Here is a 22,484-nt window from a genome sequence, read left to right as displayed (position 1 = left end):
ATGAAAACAGCACGCTAAATTCACCTGAATAGAGAGGGTGTCTTTAGGAGGAGGCATGTTTTGCTAAATTTACACTTTGTTTTCGTTGTGGAAATGACAGTGCTATTAATGCTATTTATGAAATGATCGTCCAGCTAGCAAATATTTGTATGTTCCACTTTCTTTCATGTGTGTGCAACGTATGGATAAAATATTAAATGAATAATGTAAAATTATATAATGTTCGAAAAAACTGCCACTAAATTATACAGCTTAAAAACTACATTTCCTAGCTACCTTTCTCAGTGGAAGCCCCGAACCAGAGTAACAGCAGTGGAGCTGTGTAGTCGTTTCCAGAGAAATTATCATAAAAGCGAGCGTGCGGCTGAACTACAGTACCCAAACGGCACCGCACGAGCCTACAGTACATTCTGCTGCTTATCCGGGGATGTCACACCACTGCTATTTTCTCCCCTCAGTCCCTCTCACTCTCAGCCTACAGCTCCAGCGGACTGACACGGGGCTTTGGATAGAAAGAAACGAACAATAAGATACAAAACAGAGGCCAAAAATGGCAGAGCTTGGAGCGGGAAGTCTGCCGTTAGGGGATCCTGCTTTTAATTACCAGGAGCACGAGCTGAACGAGCGTCTGAAACGGCTCTACCCGGCTGTGAACGAGGAAGAGACCCCTTTACCCCGATCCTGGAGCCCCAAGGATAAATACAGCTACATTGGGCTGTCACAGAACAACCTGCGGGTCCATTACAAAGGTTAGAGGGCTGGCTCATCCCTGATGGTCTGAACATGTAGTCACACAGCAAAGGGTCTCAGCTCTAATCTGTCACTGTGTTGTTGCGGAGGGGGGTCTCTCTGTCTCTCTCACTCGCACACACACACACACACACACACACAGTATGCGATTATGTTGATTGTGTATGTGTGTGTGCACTCCTGGTAAATCTAGTCTGAGCTGCCTCTCCTGTCCTGTAACCTTGCTTTGTTTCACAGAGGAATTCCCAAATGGGTGACAGTGAACTCTCTCACCCTGACAGTTGGTCTTATTACCACCACACTGAAATTCACCTTCAACAACACGGTTCTCTCCTTTGTTTATTTACCGTTTATGACGTTATTTGTTCGCAGTAAACTGACGTGCATCTGACGTTCTCCATAGTTTGAACTGGAAGGTGGCATTGGCACGAATAACGACGCACAGACAGGGCTCTGCCTTTAAGCTAACTAATGGTATTTAACAAACAGGAGCTAGCTAACAGCAAGCTATCTCTTAAGCAAATACAGTAGCTAGCTTTGTGGCTAACAAGCTAATGTTAGCTAACCTAGCTGTTCCTTTGGACTTACATTTGTCATGAAAACGACTGGATAAGCTGGCTACAAGATGGAGCCGAGCCAAACTTGTTGTTAGCCTTTTACAATGTAGTATTGAGGGTGTACTGCAATTGTTTAGTTTTTGACTACAACAAGCACCAAAATAGAATAAAAATGGCATTGTTGTGTTTTCTCGCGTGAGTTCAGTGGCAGTGTTCTGGAAGTCTTTTTCAGAAATCGTAAATCATTTTTTCCAGCCTAGAAGCAACCGGTCCAACTCCATTCAGTTCTGTATGTGCCCTGAGCACAACAGTCTCATGTCCAACCTCCAGCAGGCAGCCAGCTCGTTTTCAACAGCTGCTGTGAGGGAGGAGGCCTCTGCGCATTACATTAGGCCAAATGTACCGATCTTGTTATAAATCTGTATTATCGACAGACTGGCCTTATCACAATAACAGCAACTTTGCTCGCCAGACGGTGCAGTCAATCACTTATTCGGATGGGTCAGTACGGGCTGCCAGGCCTGTCAGCTCGATTATTTTAACGCCATACATCCAGCTCCTAAATCAAAACAAGGTGACATCTGCGTGAAGTCCTGTTCTCAGTCTTTTGCCTGCTCTGTTATTTTTCGTCAGGCGACACGTCAGGACAGCCCCCCTGTAGCAGGCGAGCTAGTCCTGCATCTCAGCCTGTGAAAATCTCCACAGAGGCATCGCAAGGCCACTTTGGGCCCTGTTGGCTGTTTACATCAGTGAAACACGCAGAGGATGAGAGGATGCAGGCAGGCTCTGTAACCCATTTTGAGAGGCTTATTTGGCACATACGTAGTTGTGGTCCTGCTGTTTGTGAATAGCAGGGAATGCCTATTATTTGTTCAAATTAAGACTCTGAGGCAGATAGCCAGATATAACCCACAGATTATTTAATGCATAATTGATCAGGTCCCTGCTGTTGATATGAACAGTGGTAAAATTGAATATAAGCCTATTCTGTTTATCAGTGGTGCAGATGCACCACATGCATTGTTTTTTTCAGGATGCTGCTGTGCTCCCTGTTTTCTGTTAATGATGCCAAAAAGGTTTTTCACATCTTGACATCCATTTTAATCTGCGTTAATGAGATCTTTGCATTCTGTCTCGAATTACCCACTGACATGTGACGGCGGCAAAAAATGATGAATGGGCCCATGTATGTCATGAGATAAGTCATGTCATTTCATCATGGTGTTATGTAGGGCATTGAGTCTTTTGGTCTATGAAAAGTGCACAGATTAAGTGACACTGCACAATTGTTCAGGGATGACATATAAATAGGTCTATTCTGCAGTGTGCAGGATAATTTTCCTCCTCCTGGTTGTTTTAGCTCCTGCTCTGTTCCCTCACCCTTGTGGTTTGAATGCTATTTTGACCAGTGTGCCAATTTTCTCTGTTCAAGGCCACACTGTGTCTACCTAGTGCTGTTGAGCACAGACACACATTAATGTACCCAGTCTCAACAGATGGATACATAAATAAACACTGTAAAACATACAAACATACATATTGACTTAGTGCCTATATGAATACACCAAACAACTGATGTTTTTTTGTTTTTTTTTACAAACACTACAGCACTCTGGTCTATGAAGGATTTCTGTTTTGTTCTGGTGCAGAGAAGATTTCATGGTTGTTTTCATAGGCCTTAAGGATCAATAAATTGATTGACAAATACAGTTGGTCAATAGCTAGGGCATCATTCATATAGGGAGTGACTCATTATGAAGCTAGAGCTAATGTAGTGTAGCATACCCTGAAGTGTTGTCTGTGTATGTATGAGTTAATATATATATATATATATATAGCTGATAAAAATAGAATGGTCAGCATTCAATGCATCCTCTGGTCGTCCTCCAGGATGACTAAGATGTTTACAGACTTTATCAGAATGAAAAATGATAAAGCCACTATCATATGAATCAGCTATTTTTCATAGTAATCATCCAGTTATCCATATCTATGTTCTAAGTAAATAAAGATTTATGTATATAGCACATATCAAAACAAAAGTTACAAAGTGCTTCAAAATATTTAAGCACAAACCATGCTTCTTTAACAACTTTATCTAAATCTGTCTCTGTATTACCACCTTAAGTATCTGATTGATCTGTGAGTGACTGAATTATGTAGTTCTGTTACTGTACCATAAATGCCTGGTTGAATAACTGTCAAGGGGCTGAAGCGGCATTAAAGGAAAAGTTTGACATTTTAGGAGAAAACAAGGAAACAGCTTTAATTAGTTTAATTCAGACACTAACCGAGTAATGAAAATGACACATTTTGGTATATGTTGCCTGACTATTTCTTGGCTTGGCACATTAACTTTCCGGACTGCTGCTGCTATCTCCACTGTTTCCAAGGTATACCCTTCAGCCACGCCACAAAGGTAGGTGGCAGCAACAGCAGCAAAGAGAAATATAGGGGCTGCCATGCTTGTTAACACATGCAGCTGTTTGCCACTGCTGTCTGAGTAGATGATGGTTGATCTTTGAATTGAACTTTTTCAACTTACCACCAACGCTTGCTATGTGACCATAGCAACCACAGAAAACACAGAGGAAAATGATGTGGGAGCTAATTTTACTAGTGTCTAAATTCCCTGAATTATACACCTCTTCACCAGCAGTGGATATTATTAAGAAAAACTGTCTTGGAGCAACTTCAGAGTTTATCTTTTTTCTTTTAATCTATTCAGAGCCAATAAATAGCTAATGATATCAGCTAACCTTGTTAATCATGCAATGTTAACCATTTCATCTAGTTAAGGATAAAACTTACTCTATTAATCTATGTGATGAAATTAGATTTGATAGACAGTGGCAACCTGGCTTTGGTCGGAATCCAATGTTAATCTGAACACAAACACAGACACACTCACCCTTGATGCCTGCTGTTGCTCGCAACCTTAAGGCCCTGACACACACACAGGCTGACATCGGCCCATTGGGCATTGTAGGGCTGTCAGTGAGCGTCCGTGGCTCTAGTCGGTGCGGTGTCTCCTCCACCATTGGCACTATACGGCCCTTGTTGGTGGCTTTTTGGCTGATTGAGCATGTGCAATTGGCGGTGGCTCATCTGTGAGTGAAATCACTCTGATTAGCTGTTCAGGTAAGCAGATCAGTGCAGAAAAGAGAAATGGAAAAAGAAAGCGAGAGCCCCCTTGTCACTGTAGTATCCAGTTCACCCATTTGCCACTCTTCCTTATTTTGTTCTCTGCCTGTTTACCAGTGCTATTTGCAACTTTTTATCAGACATATTCTTGATTTAGAAGCAGCTGTATTAGCGAGAGTCATGTCAAAACATGATGCTTAATTCTAACAACTGTGTTTATATCAGCAGACAGGTATTTCCTTTCATGCAGGCACTGTACATACAAGCTTGTTGGCCGTCTGCTCTAGTCTTTGCAGTGTGTTTCAATGCAGCTTTTTGGATGGGACACAGGAGGCATGAGGCGACGCAATAGTTGGCTTTTGATGCAGCTAGTTCTTTGATCTAAGTTTGGTGTGTCAGGGCCTTCACAGCTATTGCACAGTAAGGTATTCTGGCTAAGGTATTCTAATAAACCTGCAGTCAAACATGAACTCAAATGATCTTGTGACCCACTAACTCATTAGGTTTTCCTTTCTGTGTGAACACAGCTAGCTTGTTAACCTTAGCTTGCTTGGTAGCTAACTGCTGCAGTAACCAGGCTTCATTCGGCTTGCTTCAGCTCCATCCATGCACCACCTCTTTGCTAATTTTTGATTAGCTGGGAGTGACGTGGAGTCGGGCACTGCCAAGATGGCGACCACCCAGTCTGAGCGTCATTCTGGCTCTTCAGAAACCTATGGATGATGTCACCGTGGCTTTATTTTTACAATCAATGGAAACCACTTGCTGTCTAAAAGCAGGGTGAGCCCAGACAGGCTGTGAAGGAAACTCACTTCATCAACTAGTTTCCTTGATCCTATTCTTATATCTCTTGGCCAGGTTTTGATCTAACTGTTGGTAGAATGCTTTGTTATACATTTTTTTCTGCCTTCATCAACAATAAAATCTCTGACAGACGCCACTGTATCCCATCTGCCCAGCACCAAACATCTGACAGACAAAGTTAGCGACCGGCTGGTTAACAGACAAGTATTCAGCAGCTAAAGAGCCAGATATATTTTTTCAGGAGTCACACTGGAACAGATCTAAAGAGACAACTCTGTCTGCTGGGTTTGAATAAAAAATTGTCTTCAGACACATTCACCATAACAACTGTTTCAGTCAACAATGTGCAAATGTTGAGTGAAAAACTTGTTGCACTGCCCCCAAGTGGCCAATAAATCAATAATGCACCTTTAAGCTTCTGTGACTTTGGCAGCTTTTCACTACAAATCCACTCGGTATAGTTCACCTTCTCCTGAATTGAACCGCTGACCCTCATCCAAACCACTTCACACTCTGTTGCTAACCCCCCCAAGTGATGTAGGTCACAGCCTGACAAAGCATCATCTGAAAAAAATCTAACATGCAATCCTCAGGTCACCGAAGAGGACTGGACACCCTCCAATTCTTGGCTGTGCCTTAAACTTCTGTCCTTGAAAATCACAAACAGAATAGATGACAAAGCACAATGGTGCCCATCATCTATTGAGAAAGCACTGGAAAAAATGCAAACTGCCAAGGGTGATGACAGAGCTTTTGGTCCAGTTACACAAGGACCTAATTGCTCACAATAACAGGCCCAGGGCCCGTAATCCCACAGCTGCCCCTTGACTAGTCCAAGTCCATTGATCCATCACACTGCTACTTTACGAAGTCAAAAAAAAAAAGGTACTGTAGAATAAAAGCAACTTATTGGAGTTAGAAATCTTAGCCATGTGCTCATCAGTGTTATAGCTTACCAGTCTTTCCCGGCTGCTTGTGGCTTGTTTGCAATTTTGCCCACGACACTGAAGATCCGGGTATTTTTATCGATGTGAACTTGCTGAAGTCGAGCCATTTTGGCTTCAGTAGTAGCTGTAATAGGAATGAATGGGGCTCTGACTCCAAGGCGGCATTCAGACTTTAATGTTACGTCCTTGGTGTAAACACCAACACCTCTCCGGGGCTTCAGGCTCCCAGTCAAGACTGCTAGCTGCATGGCTAACTGAGCTAACCAGCTAACAGCAGCTACAGTTGGCAAAATTTAGTGGTTACTTTGATCTGCTGCCCCCTTTTTGTTTCGAGCATGAGTTCAACAGGTGGCCAATTCTTACATATTGCACCTTTTTTAAAGAAGCATAGAATTGGGCTGGGACCAATGTAAATAGATGCATTATTTTTTTTTTTAAAACCATCTACTCTATTGTCAGGCTAATATCATTTTTTTTGACATTTGCTTCTGAATTGTCCCCTCCATCTCCTGTCCTACTTCAAACTTCTTAAAAAACACTTTTGGAGTGCAGTTTGAACCTCTGACAGTTACAGTTTCAAAATGCCTCACACATTGACACAGGTGTTAAGTTATCTTGGCTGATTAGACAGGCTGAAGTTGGACAGATTTCATGGGCATTATTTGAGGTCTCTAAACCTCATTTACTACTAACGTTTGTAGCTCAGGGGGAAAGTGGGTTGTACAGTGCCTATGTAAAGTATTCACCCCCTTAATTGTTTTCTCCTTTTACTGCTTTTATAAACTGAAAAAAACTCTTTAATGTCAAAGTCAAAACAGATTCCTTCAAAGTAATGTCATTTACTTAAAATATATAATGTAAAATAAGTACATGATAAATGATTGCATAAGTATTCCCCCTTTAAAGTGACTGACCTTGTTCAACTGAAGTCCAGTCAGTTGGTGCTAGCAGTCTCACAATTAGCGAAACTGAGATCACCTGAGTGCAGTAAATGTGTCTCAAGTGGTTGTAGTATAAGACACCTGTGTCTGAAGGTCCAGTCACTGGTTAATCAGTATTCCTGGCTACAATTACACCATGAAGACAAAAGAACACCCCAAGCAACTCTGTGAAAAGATTATTGAAAAGTATAAGTCTGGGGATGGATACAAAAACATTTCCAAGTCACTGAACATCCCCCAGAGTTCAGTTTAATCCATCATTAAGAAATTGAAGGAATATGGCACATGTGAAAATCTTCCCTAGAGCAGGCCATCCCCACAAACTGAGTGACCGTGCAAGAAGGAGACTAGTGAGGGAGACCACCAAGACACCTGTGACTACTCTGAAGGAGTTGGTTGGAGAGACTCTGCATACACAACTGTTGCCCAGGTTCTTCACCAGTCAAAGCTTTATGGGAGAGTGGCAAAGAGAAAGCCACTGTTGAAGAAAGCTCATATAAGCTCCAAAGGCATATGGGAGACTCCTAGGTCAACTGGAAGAAGGTTCTTTGGTCTGATGAGACCAAAATGGAGCTTTTTGGCCAGCAAGACAATGACCCAAAGCATACAGCGAAAGCCACACAGAAATGGTTTAAAGACAACAAGGTGAATGTTCTGGAGTGGCCGAGTCAAAGCCCAGACCTCAGTCCAATACAGAATTTGTGGCTGGACTTGAAAAGGGCTGTTCATGCCTGATCCCCGCACAACTTGACAGAGCTTGAGCAGTTTTGCAAACAATAATTGAGTAAAATTGCAGCGTCCAGATGTGCAAACCTGATTGAGACCTGTCCACACAGACTCAGTGCTGTGATTGAGGCCAAAGGTGCATCTACTAAATACTGACTTGAAGGGGGTGAATACTTGTGCAATCACTTATGTGACATTACTTCGCAGAGATCTGTTTACACTTTGACATTAAAGAGGTTATTTGTTTTGTACATTTTTTGTTTTGTATATTTTTTGTATATTGACCATGATTCCGTTTATAAAAGGGGAAAACAATTAAGGGGGAATAATTTTAATAGGCACTGTATATTAATATATTAGAATGGATGGTTCAAACCCCAGCTATGCCTGTCCTTTGACAGTGTCCTTGAGTAAGACCCTGAACCTCAATGGCTCCAAGACAACACTGGCGTTTGCTTATGATTGTGACACACTGCAGAGCACTTTGGGGAAAGGTGCTTTATAAATCATAGATTATTATTTAATAAACCCACCTTTTGTCCTGTGTTGTTGGTAGTTACATCTCTGAAGAAAATGTTAAACGATCCGCATGTTTTTGCAACAGTGACGGCAATAAAACCACTGGAAAGTCTATCTCTAAAGTTCTCAGAGGTTTGCATTACATTGTAAAGTAAAAGATTAAGTGTTGACATGTGGCCTTCACCTTTTGCTGCATTCACTCAGTGTCAGCAGAATGGGAAGTAAGTTATTCAGACTTGAGAGTTTTTTTGTGATTGTTGCAGGCAAAAATCCTTGATTTTGTGGCACGTTTTCTTAAAAAATGCAATGGAATATGCGGGATATTTATGCAATTTTATACAATGAAATTGCGGGAATTTGCAAAAATTGCGGGAACTTGCAAAAACTGTTTCCCCCAAAACTCTGTTACTAGACTCACTAGGCTACTACCTTAATGTAAAGAGTCATTTCTAATGACTTCCTATGATAAGCAAGCATACTACATCACAGAAAGTGCTGGGAATAATTAAGTTCTCATCTTGTTTTATTTCAGACCTTAATATACACATGGCTCAAACTTAGAAAACGTTGATGTCGATGATGATGACGTCACTTCATAACGTTCCCAAGGCAACAGGAGGAAAATGGCTGCTCTTGTGTGAAGTAAACGCAACATTTTTCACCTTTCTGCAAAGATATATGTGACTTTTTTGCAACGAAAATGCGGGGATTATGAAATCATGCAAGCCCCGCATATTTCGCGCATTTTACGCGGAAATCGGCGATTTATGCGGCCAAAGTGCGGTGTCTTTGAAAAAATGCGGCCCCCCGCATAAATGTGCGGACTTTGGCTGGTTATGCGTTGAATTATGCGATCACATAATCGCGTTTTTCTGGAGGGACTGATTAGTAGTAAATGTCAACAAGTGAAACCAGACACAAACACACTGTATAGCTAGTTTTAAATCTGCTTAATTGACTTAATTTGTGTTAATATTGGATTTAGTTTTTCGATGCAGCTGCCAGTGATGGAGGCTTTGCAGCCATTTTGTCACTGGTCTGTTGGCATTTTTGTATTTCTGTTTACCAAGTATGACACATAGCAGCTGTAGTGTTGTCGGAAATTCTTGGAATTACAAAAAGTGAGGCTGATGTGAATGGTTTTTCCAACTCTGCTGCTGGTGATTACAGTCTGAACAATACGGCGTGCATGTGGCTTTAACCTCGACTAAACTAGGCCATTAAATCTGTTGGGGTTACAGTGTTTAGGTGTTGCAGTGTAGCATGGCCTGTCTCATTGAGGAGTATTGGGCAGAGCACCAAATCTTTTTCTTGATGTTGATTATTTGTCAGTTGTATAAAATCAGTACTTACCCTTTTTGTTTGACATACCTAGTGCATTGGGGACTAAATAATTATTGAGAAATTGTACTGTAAGTGCTGACTGTACCTGTGACAGGCAATATGTAACCTTGCAAAACAAAAGCCAGATTGTCTGTGTTTCCTCTACCAGTATAAACATTGTTCAACCAATCTAGGATGTGGTTGTCATCTTTAGTGCGCTTTGGCCAGATTTTGGATGCTTCTCAGATGAAAGAGCTAGTTCAGTTTGAATGACAGTGATTCTCTTTGTCAAAACATATTAATGTTTTGTACATCTTCTGTGGTAGCATTCTGTGCCCACTGTGGTAATGTCTCTTCTTCATTGGTGACATTGTACTATTCACTCTTCTTCTGCTGCTGCTGCTGCTGCTGAAGTGTCGAGGCATATGACAACATGGAGCTGCGGCCTTTGTTGGACTTTCTGTTATTGAACTGATAGATTTTGTACTTTCCCCTGCTCATGGTCAAGGATAGAACCTGGGGTGTGTTTGCTGCTTTCCAAGTAAGCAACTGAGGCCTCAATGTGCTGTGGGATAGAAAAAGTACATTAACCTTTGACCCCTGACCTCTGGTGGAGAGGTTTGATGTCACAGAGCAGCTGAAGAATGTTTGTCAAAGGACAGTTTTGTCTCAGTATTGCAGTTAAATAACAAGCTGACAATGGGAAATATCTTACATGAGGAAAACGTTTTGGCCCTTTGTTTCATGAAGGCATACTTTTAAATTTAGGTTTGTTATTTAGGGGGTTGTAGTTGTTAAAAGTAGTGGCCATTTCTCTTACCCATCTATGCAGTTGTAAAGAGACCTGTTGGCCTACTGACGAGTCGTTTTCACGAGGAGCAGCTAAAAATAGATGCCACGAATGTTGCTGCAACCATTGGACCAGACAGTCACACCACACACACACACACACACACACACACACACGCACATGCACGGGCGTGCTGGTCACATGAATAAATGTGCAGTAATAACATGCCTCTGTACCACAGTAGATATGTTGAGTCAGAGTGGCAGAACTGAGTGAAGCTAATGTGCTTTAATTCAATATCATTGTGATGACAGTATGCATTACATTTATCTCCTGTACATGGTGTGATGATGATGTCATGAAAAAATCACCATGAGCTTAAATTACATTGAAGCATATCATCAATTAAATAGAGACCAGAATAATAAGCTAAGTTTCATTCACTTAGCAATTTTCATCATTACTGTTGTCATGTTCAGTACGTCCCCAGCTGGCTGTATGTTAGTAGCTGGAGTTTCCATGCTCTGTCTGTCTCTAACACACGCACACGCGCGTGCGCGCACACACACACACACACACACACATGCACACACTGCAACAGCCTCAAGGTGTCTGCTGACAGCCAGCTGCTTCGTTTAAGGTTACAGCCTATCTACATTTCATACATGCACACACACACACTGACATATGCACAAACACACACACAAGGAGCTCCCGATGACTTTAACACAACAGGTGAACTCAGTCAATGGTGTGATTACATGTAACAGAAAGATGCACATGTTTACTGTACAGCCCAGATAGCAGTTACACAACACACCTCTCTCTCTCATGACCCGAGGGATTGCATAAGCAGCCATCTGAATATAGAATGACAGTCAGTAACGACTGTTGTGCCTGAATCTAATTGGTCCAGACACCTTACATGAGCCCTGTGACCCTGTTGTTTACATCTTTATCATTGACTGTATATAAGTAGGGGATTATCTTTACACACACAGACAAATCAAAATATTGATAGAAAACATTGCCTTAACAAAAGTTTGGATTATTGGGAGAAAATCAGTCCTAGCTGAGCTAAATCTGTGCGTGACTGATTACAAGATTTGTTTCTGTGTCCCAGTACATCAAGTTAAACAGTTAGATGTGACTATCTGATATATGTTATCCTAGAAAAATGAAGTAAGACAGAGAGGAACTTGCTCATCAAACACAGCCTTAAAAAAAACTCAAAGCTCATGAAAGTATATTAATCTAACAAACAAGCAATTACTTGATTTTTAGTCAGGTTTAGCTTTTTCTTATATAATAGACTTGCAAACGTTACTATTTTGAATATCCTAAACATTTAGTTGGTGTTAACAAAATACACTGATAGAAGTCTGTGTCATATCATCAGAGTTGGCAAAAGTTCACACGTTCTTTACTCAAGTAGAAGAAGGCAAGTACAGGTTCTGAAATGTACTCATAGTATAAAAAAAAGGTATGACTCTGAAGGACATTTCTACTGGCCATTTCTGTCCAAAGCTAACTGAACCTCATGCCATATTAATATTATGAAGAACTAAGACTATTAAACCTTAAGGTAGAATCAGTAGGATTTGTCTGAACTGTTCATAAAGGCACCAGAAAGATAGTTGATTGTTGAGTCTCATTCCCAGGATGTCAAATATCAACATTTTGGGTTGGTAAAGCGTCTCGAGCACAGCAACAAAGTGAGAACATAAGAAAATCCAGGCAGAGGGGCTGCAGGATCTCTGCCGTATCATATCATACACTGTACAACTTAGTGAAACTGGTACTTTGCATTTAACCCATCCCGAGGGAGCAGTGGGAAGCGGACGTGTCCGGGGACCAACTCCAGATCTGAGCCAGTGCCTTAGTCAAGGTCACTGACTGGAGAATTAATCTAGTGTGCATGTTTTGATGGTGGGGGAAACCGGAGTACCCAGAGGAACCCCACACAAGAACAGGGAGAACATGCACACTCTGCACAGAAAGGCCCTGCCCCAGCTGTGAGGCAACAGTGCTAACCACTGCGGCACCGTGCTGATAGGTTGAAATTAAGATAAAATGCATTAGAACTAAAGTGACAAGCCTGTTTTGAAAATACATACTGTGTATCTGAAAAATCTACTTAAGTACAGTAACAAAGTATTTGTACTTTGTTATTTCCCGCCTCTGCACCCTTTAGATAATTATGTACACAGTCTTGTACCTTTACCTTTTTTGCTGTTTTGCACTTTTTTTTGTTCCCTATCAAATATTTTATGGTTATCCTTCTCCTCGTAATTGGTTGCCTTGGGTCCAGGCTTACAACTTAATTGATGACTTCTGAAATGTCAATTGAGTGAAAGAATGGGAACTTTATCTCCGAAATCAGATTCTTTCAAAAAGTGTGCGGTCACTGTTGAACTCTATAACTTAAGGCCACCATAAACCTTGAAGATGTATTATCCAGAAGACTTTACCACTTACGTGCCATATTGTTCATTAACACTTCATATTTCTCCTATTGTAGGCCATGGTAAGAACCACAAGGACGCAGCATCAGTGAGAGCCACACACCCAATCCCTGCTGCCTGTGGGATCTACTACTTCGAAGTCAAGATTGTCAGCAAAGGTCGCGATGGGTAAGTAGAAACAACACTGTTCGATCTTAATTTCATGTGTTCCATATTAGTATGGTAACTTTTACAGCCTCATACCATTTTCATCGTCACCAGTATTGCTGACCGTTAAGTTGTATTTTTATCATCACTGCAATATAAACATTACAAAACATGATTTTCAGAATGAATGAGCAATAACTACGAAAATTCACACTCCGCATGCTAACATTTGACCTATCTGATTGAGCCATGCATTCATACCATCTGGTCATTCAGATGAACCCTAAGATAGCCATCAGCTACACACACATGAATTGGTGTCATTTTGGTGGGGCTAGACGGCATGTTGGCTGAGGAAGAAAAGAAGCGCTTAAATGAGCACTTCAATATTTGTTTATTTACCACAAGTCACATCATCATTGCAGTGTTGAACAGTGTTTTCAAACATCCCTGATTTCCTTATATCGTGCAGGCCAGGTGCCATAGTTCTTGTCAAGCACGGTCGTACCTTTGATTTCTAGTTATACGTTCAGTTATAAGCTAAAAGAGCAGACTGCGAAGTGTTGGTGTAATACAACAGGGATGACAAGTTAGCATGGGCATTTGTATTGTTAAATATTAAAAAGCTCCATCCAGAAGTTACTCTGCAAAAACGTGATGTAATTTACGTGTACTGTATGTACCAAAATATTACTATTATCAACAAACATAAAGTCATTATCAACCAGCAATAGTTGGACAATAATTCATCTTATTATTCAAACTAAATAGGCTGAATCTTGGGATAGAAATAAAAGTTTGTCTTGTCTTGTCTTGTCTTGATAAATATTTGAAGACTTGTAGAAATTCAGGCTCCGCAGAGGATGGATGACAATTTTTAGCCAACAGCAACGCTTGACCAAAACTTCCTCTCATGACAGGGTATTTCTGTACAAAATAATTCCTGAATTCATGGAGGCCTCAACTGTGTTTTGAGAATACTGTCTACATAGCACACTACCATGCCAATGTCAGGTTAGATATCAATGTTGTTAACGTGCTGAATGTTAGCTAAAGTGAAAAATATTAACGTGATAAATATAAGGATGTAAAATGTTACAGTTATCATGCTCATGGTATGCACATTAAGCTAGTGACAAAATAACCATTACATGCTAAATGTTATCATGTTAACACACCCGCTTTAACATTACCATGCTGTCAATCTAATAATTTAAAACCTACGTACTTTTTTTTATTTTAGTTTGCTAGATCTAACTTTTATTAGCAAGCATGTTTGTGTTTCCGGTGCAGTATGGCATTATAGCAGTTTATCTAAAAGGTCTAGTGTATCCTGTGAAATTGTTAGCACCAATAAAAGTAAATTCATTTCATGTGTATTCTATATTTTCAGACTAGTTCGACATGTCTGTGTTCTATGGTTGTATTTTTTCTCCATAATGTGTCAAATATCTCTGGATTTGAGTTTACTTTCTTTGTTCATCCTCGTTTTCTAGTGGTTGATTTGCTAAGATCACACGTCCCTGTGTCAGTGTGGTGGCTTGTGAATCTGTGAACTTGCTTCAGCAGCATATCCTCACCATGAGTCTGCATAAAAACAGCAATCTTGATATGACTATTCAAGTTCATTGCCAAATACAACAGTCCCTCCAAATATGTCACTCGTGACCTCCGTTGGAGTCATCTTGTTGCCAATATCTGCATCAGCTGCTCTCCAAATGTTTCAGTGACAAAACAGAAAGTTGCATCAACAGTGTTAGACATTTAAACTTTAGTGCATCTGCTGTGACAGTGAAAATGAGGACGTTTGAACCCAAAAATGACAGCTTAAGCAACAACCTGACTCGTCAAATCTGAGGGCCAAAACCTGACTGTCGAGGTTCTATGTAGCTGAAAAGTCAAATCTTTCATCTAAGCTGCACCAGAATTATCTCAGTGTGACATTTGGCCCAATTATTTCCAGAAACGGGAAAGGGACAGTACGAATGTGCATAAAAAGGTCATTCAACAGAGATGCAAGGTAGAATAACCTTTTCTACCCTGTGATATACTATGATGTGATACCTTTTTAAACTAGCATCAGAGAAATTGTTGGTAGATTATAACGCCTTTATTCTGCAGTCACTAGTGCAAAATATTGGTTATCTATATCTAGTTTCACAGTTTTATCCTGCTTGGATTGGTATGTTGACTAACTGAGTAACCAAGATGGCTCCAGAATAGGTGACACTATTCATGAAGTAGTCACCAAATGTTACTGAGTGGTACTGCTGGGGTTGTTGACACTGCTTCTCCAGGTGCTTGGATGTCCTGGCTTTCAAAAAAGTCATAAAAGCCTCAAGTTTGCACAATATACTGTTAACTGTCCCCAGTTCCAGTTGAACAGCTCGGTGCAAACAGAACAAAACTGTAGTGTCAAAGACAACTGCAATGTGGGAGTGTCTGTGTGTGAAACTACTACCTAATGTGAAAGACTTCCAAATCAACCAAGCTGCTTGGATACACCAGACAGCATTGTGATTGTATGGAGTGATTGTCTGGGTCAGGGCATCACAAACACTGCTAAATTGACATAACATGCACTGCATGTATAAATCCCTGTTATGATATTGGCTCCTGACATGGGACAAAAATACAAATGTCAATACTATGGCCTCAGTTCTCAGGCTTCTTCTTTGTCACAGTTTTTGGACATATGTGTGTGGAAACAGTCTGAAAGCTTCAAGCCCCTGGGTGAGCATGTTCATTATTAGCTGTTAAATTACATTTACAATATTCAACATTTCAACCAAATACACATTATGGGGGGGGGGGGGTCTAATTGGTATCAGCTGTCTCTTTCATGGGGCAAGATGTGGTAATGGCAAATGACTCATGAAAACTCAAAACAATAAACTTTTATTTTTTTAACTTGTGATTATAAATCACAACACAAGAGTATCTTTTGGCTTAACTTATGTAGTAACGTACGTACGGCATAAATGGATACAAATTTAAATTTGCCCATTTTGGCAATTACAGTTTTGAACAAATAAATACAAAGGTCAAACAGCCACCAAAGATATTTTCTCAGCAAAGTGAATTTTTAATTAGACTTTAAGAACTATAAAAGGATTTAAATGAATAATCATAATTTAATGCTATTGGTTGCAATGAATGTCCCAGTGTATCTCTTAATCTGGGGGGGGGTTTAGGGATGTATACGCTTCAAATGGAACCTTTGCTATTTCCACTTCAGAGATTAGGTTAACGACTGATATATATTTTTTGACACGTTTTGGCATTTATTAATCAGAAGTCATATGACGAAGATATGTTGTGTTTTATTGTGTTTCTCCATGCGTCTCCCATAGACTTCAGTACAGCTGTCCCACAGTCACCAATGCAAGATTTGGTGACATAAAGAGCCTTCCTTCTTTATTAGGTTCCTCCGCTCATGTCTAGGAGTAGGGCATCCAGATTCTTTTTGGGATAGAGGAGTAGGGTGAATTGTTAGGGCTGCTTTGCCCTCGAAACTGATGTTGCTCAGAGACACACCTCAAACTGAGGTTTATGAGAACTCTATCATTTTTAATGTCTTATGGTCCTTTTCTTTATGACAAGCCTGAAACAACTAGAACAATTAGCTAACTAGTTAATGTTACATTGTTATTGCTGATTTGTGCGTGACAGTTCCACATTTCGACGTATTTCAATGTTGCAGCATATTGTCTGTTCACATAAATGCTGTTGCCGACTAGTGATGACGTATGAGGGTCTGAAGGGTTTGTCCCATTTCATAGGGGGAGATTTCAACCATTACCCCTTGTAACTCTGATCTGAGCAACTGGAAATGGGATTGAGCCTTTGTCTCCTTATTTTTAATTGCAAACTGAGTGATTGAATTTCCCCTTGATGAACAGTTGCTGGAAAAATAATATTGACTTCATTTCTGTGGTTCTGCCTCATTCTTGTCCCACTCTTTGTTCAACTTATTTAAAATCATCTTCCAGTTGACTGATGTGACAGTGTCTTTCCATCCTCTCACAGCCTTGATGTCATTGAGCAAAACTTGTGAATAAGGCCATCCGTTCAGCTCAGACAAGATGTAATTTATTGTTGGGATTTGAGTGATGACATCAGAGTGTGCCAAAGCATGCTTAGACGATGCCAAACGCATTCAACTGAATATTGATGGCTCGTTCAATCGAGCAAGGGGTTTTTTGCTGGGCTTTCGTAAGCTTTCTTACATGAGAAGGATGCGGGCCAAGTGCTTATCCTCGTGTGACGGACTTATGATGTCACTGTTGACTCCTAAGCTTCAACTCTCACTGACACTTTTGATGTTATGACTTTACCTCGGAGGCAGTTGACTCTGCCTTAACCACTCCACACATTTGGGATGTGAAAGGAGATCAAACACAGAATGTTCAAAGTTACCTCTGCCTGATACTCTTTGATATGTGATCCAAAGCTTTATTTGAGAATTTTTCAAAGTTAACCTGAGAAAACCCCCAAAAGTTGATACTTTGAGCGATTAGAGGTGTGTTTCAAGGGGATTGCATGTTATATACTGTGTAAAATCTATTACAGTTTAATTTTTTCTTCTCTTGTTGTTTGCAGGTACATGGGCATCGGTCTGTCTGCTCAGGGGGTCAACATGAACAGACTGCCTGGTGAGTAACTGAATGATATAAGCATAAAATAACTAGTGAGGGGGAGGATAGATGGACAGATAAGCATTTGTTTAATTTAAATGAATGAATTGATGTTGCAATGGGTGTGGTTGCAATGGGAGTCTGCCTTTGAGCAATCAGGGAGATGGGGTGAAATAAGGACTCCCAAGGTTAGTCATCATGAACAGAGTGTATGGCGGGTACTTCATCATGCCAACATCCAGGAATAACATTGGCTTGCTGGGCCGGAGCCAGAATTTCAAACACTTAGCAGCAGTCGGATCGGACCAGTGCTTTGGCAAGAAGAAAACCACCCTGCAGTGCTCTCTTCTTTTGTTCAGTTGTGGTTACACACAGGACAGTCTGCACAGTACAATTAATCAGCCTGGATGGGCCGGCCAAGACCTTGACCCTAAACTTTTGTAATTACTTATTGGCCCACGGCTCCAGCCCTCTGACCCCTATTGACTCAGATTACAATCAAGCATTGACAGTGCTGTGTTGTTGGTTTTCTTTAGTTAAGTACATCACAGAATAAAGATGTTCTTATTCAACAATGTAAACACTGGAAAGAGGTTGACCATAAGCACTTAGTCATTGTTTTCACTCAGGCCAGAGATATTTTTGGTGCTGCAGCAGCGTGGAGAGATGGATGATATTTTCATGTGTGGAGTTTGTGGAGGCAAGATATGAATGTAGATGAAAGGAAAGAAGAAAGTGACAAGAAATGGATTTTGTGGATAAGTGAAAGTAGCTGGAGAAGTGCCAACATTTATGAGATTTGGGGATGAAAGCAGGAGAAGATGAGGATGTGTGGTGTTGCTATAGTAATCGGATGTGGTTTGTGGATTCGGTAGGAACAGTCTGACAGCTGCAGAAAGAACATGTCAGGACATGTCACTGAGCAGTCATATGGATCAGTGACAGATGATGTTGACTCCGGCTTGCGGTTTGACCTCAGTATAATCTGACTCAGGACAAACATTGTTCCTCACTTTGTAATGACAGATTGCTCAAACACTATTTTACACGGCGCATGGTTTTGGGCCTGAGCCTAAGCCAACACCACATTAAATGAATGGAATATGCATTTTGAATACTGGACATTTTTATGAATGTGTTTCTCACATACCTAAGCTGTCATCGTGAGCAATTGTACAAAACAATCTTTGCCAAAAATAACCTGTTTGTGTAAACTTGTACTCAGTTCTGTTTGAGTTATAAATTAGAGAGTGTGTAATTTCTCATAAAAACCAACTATAAAATCTACTGGATTATGATGAATGAAGTTGTGTTAACACATTAAGCCCCAAACTAAGCAAAAATATTGTAAGATTTGAAAACATACTCAAGTAATTTAGTATTTTATTTTTATATAGTTGGGGGACTTAAAAGTAAATGTTCAGAATCAATCCATCAGAGGCAAAGATGTCCTGACAGGTACCCTGTGGAGTTTTCTTGTAAACATATAAAAGTAATGTTTGTATTCAGTGTTGCTCACCAAAATGCATTGTGTGTATCCCTGAGATCTGCCAAGGTGTTTAACGCTTTTTTTTTTCATAAAACATTTGTAAAGCCAATTTTAGCAAATTTTAATTAAATTTAAATATATTTTTTGAGCTGTGCACTGTTCAAACAACGGATGTCAAAGGTTAACCACCGAGAATATTTCTGACCAGTTACCGTACATGCATGTCTAGCTATAGGTTAAAGGATAAGTTCACGCGAAAATAAAAATTCAGTTATTATCTACTCGACCCCATGCCGATGGAAAGTCGGGTGAAATTTCATAGTCCACAAAAGATTTCTTAGAGCAAAACAGCACTGCAGCATTCTCTTTAATAACTGACATAGATGGGGACTTACTTTAAATTGTAAAAAAGAAAAAACAACTGAAACACAAACATAAAATGCCTTCATACAGCTTGCCCTCAAAATCCAAGCCTCCTGAAGCCACACTGGATGAGCTGTATGGAGCCATTTTATGTTTGTTTTATTTACATTTTAAAACAAGTCCCTATCTACTAAGGAGAATGCTACAACCCTCTTTTGCTGTAAAGATAATTTATTTTTGGGTAAACTTATCCTTTAAGTTGCTTACACACAAACTGTCTGCTAATGGCTTTGCTCTAGCAGTCTGGGGCTTTAAAAGAAGCTCATTGTGGGGACATTTCCTCCAGAAAAAACACGAAGTAACACTAAAGTTAAATGTGTGAGGCTCTTCTTCAGTTCTGTGGTAGTAGCACTACGCAGCCAAACATCACATCGCTGCTGGTCAGGGAAGAAAGTGTGATGTGCTGGTTTTTCGCTGCCAATCAGTGTGGTAGAGGCTGAGGGATTCAAAGGCCTAGTTTGGTTCCTCGTGCCCCAGCATGTTATGACATCGACAGCTACTGTGACTAAACACGGGCAAAAAGCACTTTGAGATGAAGGATAAGCTTAAAGTCAAGCTAGCCAGGGCAGGCAAACGACTGGACCTCTCACAAATGAAAGCTAACTTCAACAGTGCTAACTGGGAGATGCAGTCCAGTGTTCTCCTTTTTCTAGCACTGGTACAGCAAAGTAACAAGCAAAGTGTGGAAATAGGGCTAGCTTAGTGAGACTGGTGTGCTCCTCACTCTGTCATACAGCAGTATGCCGGGTGTCATTGAGTCATTGGATTAAAGAAAGTGCCTCTTGTATTGCACGTCATTTTGTGTTTTATTATCCTTAATAATTAACCAGTAAGTTACTTGTTAATGGGTGTTGGGCTATTGAAAGCAAAATTAACCAAAATGACATTCGTAGGTCACACTCATGTTTGCTAGCTAGCTTTCTGCTTCATTGCCTTTGCCTGTGTACTGCTAGGTTTGTTGGTGCATTACAGCCACTGACTATTCCATCAATGGACTAGTGTGTAAATGCCAGCAGAAATGCGTATTGGGATGCCTACGTGCTCACATGCCCGCATGTTATCAACAAACCAGATGCCCATATGCAAAATTACAGCAAATTAGCACTGCTAGTGGTCAAAAACTTCACAGTGTACCTTTTAAGTCCCATAAACGCTTGTTCAATCATTCCTCACTTCCCATAATGCGACTCAATAGTGTCTCAGGACCTTCCTTTGTGGTAATCTCCATAATGCAGTGTGTATCTCAGTCTTCCTTGTATTAATGTGCATAAACTGAGATAACCCAGATGACGTCATGGTGACATCATGAAGATTGGTTTATCTAATACGACAAAGAATCTCAAGAGCCACAGATGACATTATACAACCGTTTTCACAGGCTGAATAGTAGTGTTGTCAAAAATATTGAAATATCGGTAAATATCAATACTGAATATTTTAAACTGTTTCAATACTCATTTTCCACCGTATCAATACTGATACCAGCTGTGCTTTCTTGCTTTCTCTTCTCTCCGACAGTGAGTTGACACACACACACACACACCACTGCAGGGTCCACATAGTCTCCTCCCATTCTTCTGACTATGGTCAGAATTAACTTATCTTAAATGCTGTTGTGCTTAACACACAGAACACAAGCCATCTTATATTTATCTTTTTAATAAAAGTCTACATTTTTATGCCCTCACTGTTTTTCCCATGGTTTCACTTGTGGTATTGAATATGGATATTTTTCAAGGTATTGTATCTAAGTTAGAAATTCCAGTATCGCGACAACACTACTGAGTAGCACTCATCATGATGAGTAAACTGACTCTGATATGTAAAATCAGTGGAATCAGTGTTTCGTATTGTTTTTTTCAGAATTCACTTCAAAATAAAAAAATAAAATAAAATCAGTCTAAACCAAGGTCTTAGTTCCCAAAATAAAGAAAAAATGAACGGTGTTGAATCGCAGTTGGGTTACAGAGCAGCTGACTTTGTTAACATGTGTGAATAAAGTTGGAACCTGCCCATGGTCACTGTGTCTACTGCCAGGATTCAGAGAACAAAGGTGCTACTATCAAGATTTATTAAGGAAACAGGAAAGTGTGACAACAATCACCAAGCCTTTGTCCACTGACACATGAATATTTGTACTCTCAGTAAGTTGTATACCAACAAAATGGCAGTGCACATTGTCACATGATTACGTCATTCATCAACGTGAGTTGAAATGAATTCTGAAAAAGAGTTCAGAGCCAGAGGAGATATATCTTTGTTTTCTTTGTTGACTTCCACTTTCCCTCTGTGTATGTGCTTGTTTTTTTCTGTTTTGGCTTTATCTTTCTTCTCGTGCCCTCAGCCTCCTGCCCGCCATGTCTCCAAACACTCAACAAACACAAACACACTCTCACACACATACAATGACATCCATGAATGGTCCAGTGATCTCTAATGACGTAAGAGGAAGCGTAGTAGCCATATAGCAGCCGAGAGCCTGAATAAAGCCCCTTGCATCTCCCAACCAATCAGACCCCTCCTCTGCTCTGGCCAATCATGTTCTGGGGCTTCCAGCCCTCACTGGGGCCATTTGACCTGCTTATTGACCAGTCAAGATCTGTCCGGTGGCCGAGGCTTGTGGAATGCTGTGGACATCAGGGCAGCCAGTTCAGCAGACTACACACACACACACACAAAGATCATTCATTCTCCTCTCTTCTTGATTCACATGTGTCAAATGTCACACAAAGGCTGGAATAGCGTGGAACAGCATTGCGTGGATGGGCGCGTTTTCCCAACCCGCTCACACATTAGTTATGAAAATATTTCTGGTTGCTAGG

The 22,484-nt window shown here is 40.5% G+C and overlaps 1 protein-coding gene across 2 annotated transcripts in view; it reads left to right on the top strand.

The window, feature by feature from the left end:
• Positions 1–434: 434 nt before the first annotated feature.
• ranbp10 (RAN binding protein 10) overlaps positions 435–22,484 on the top strand; it is a 37,622-nt gene continuing 15,572 nt past the window's right edge. For both annotated transcript variants that reach the window (XM_073471576.1, XM_073471575.1), the window contains exons 1-3: positions 435–749; positions 13,023–13,134; positions 17,716–17,768. In XM_073471576.1, coding sequence (XP_073327677.1) covers positions 551–749; positions 13,023–13,134; positions 17,716–17,768 — 364 coding nt within the window. In that variant the 5' untranslated portion in view covers positions 435–550. The remainder of the gene's footprint in view (positions 750–13,022; positions 13,135–17,715; positions 17,769–22,484) is intronic.

This window comes from Pagrus major, chromosome 8 (assembly GCF_040436345.1).
Source record: "Pagrus major chromosome 8, Pma_NU_1.0".
Taxonomy (NCBI): Eukaryota; Metazoa; Chordata; class Actinopteri; order Spariformes; family Sparidae; genus Pagrus; species Pagrus major.
The sequence above is the reverse complement of the archived record's forward strand: the minus strand, read 5'-3'. Positions and strand labels throughout refer to the sequence as shown.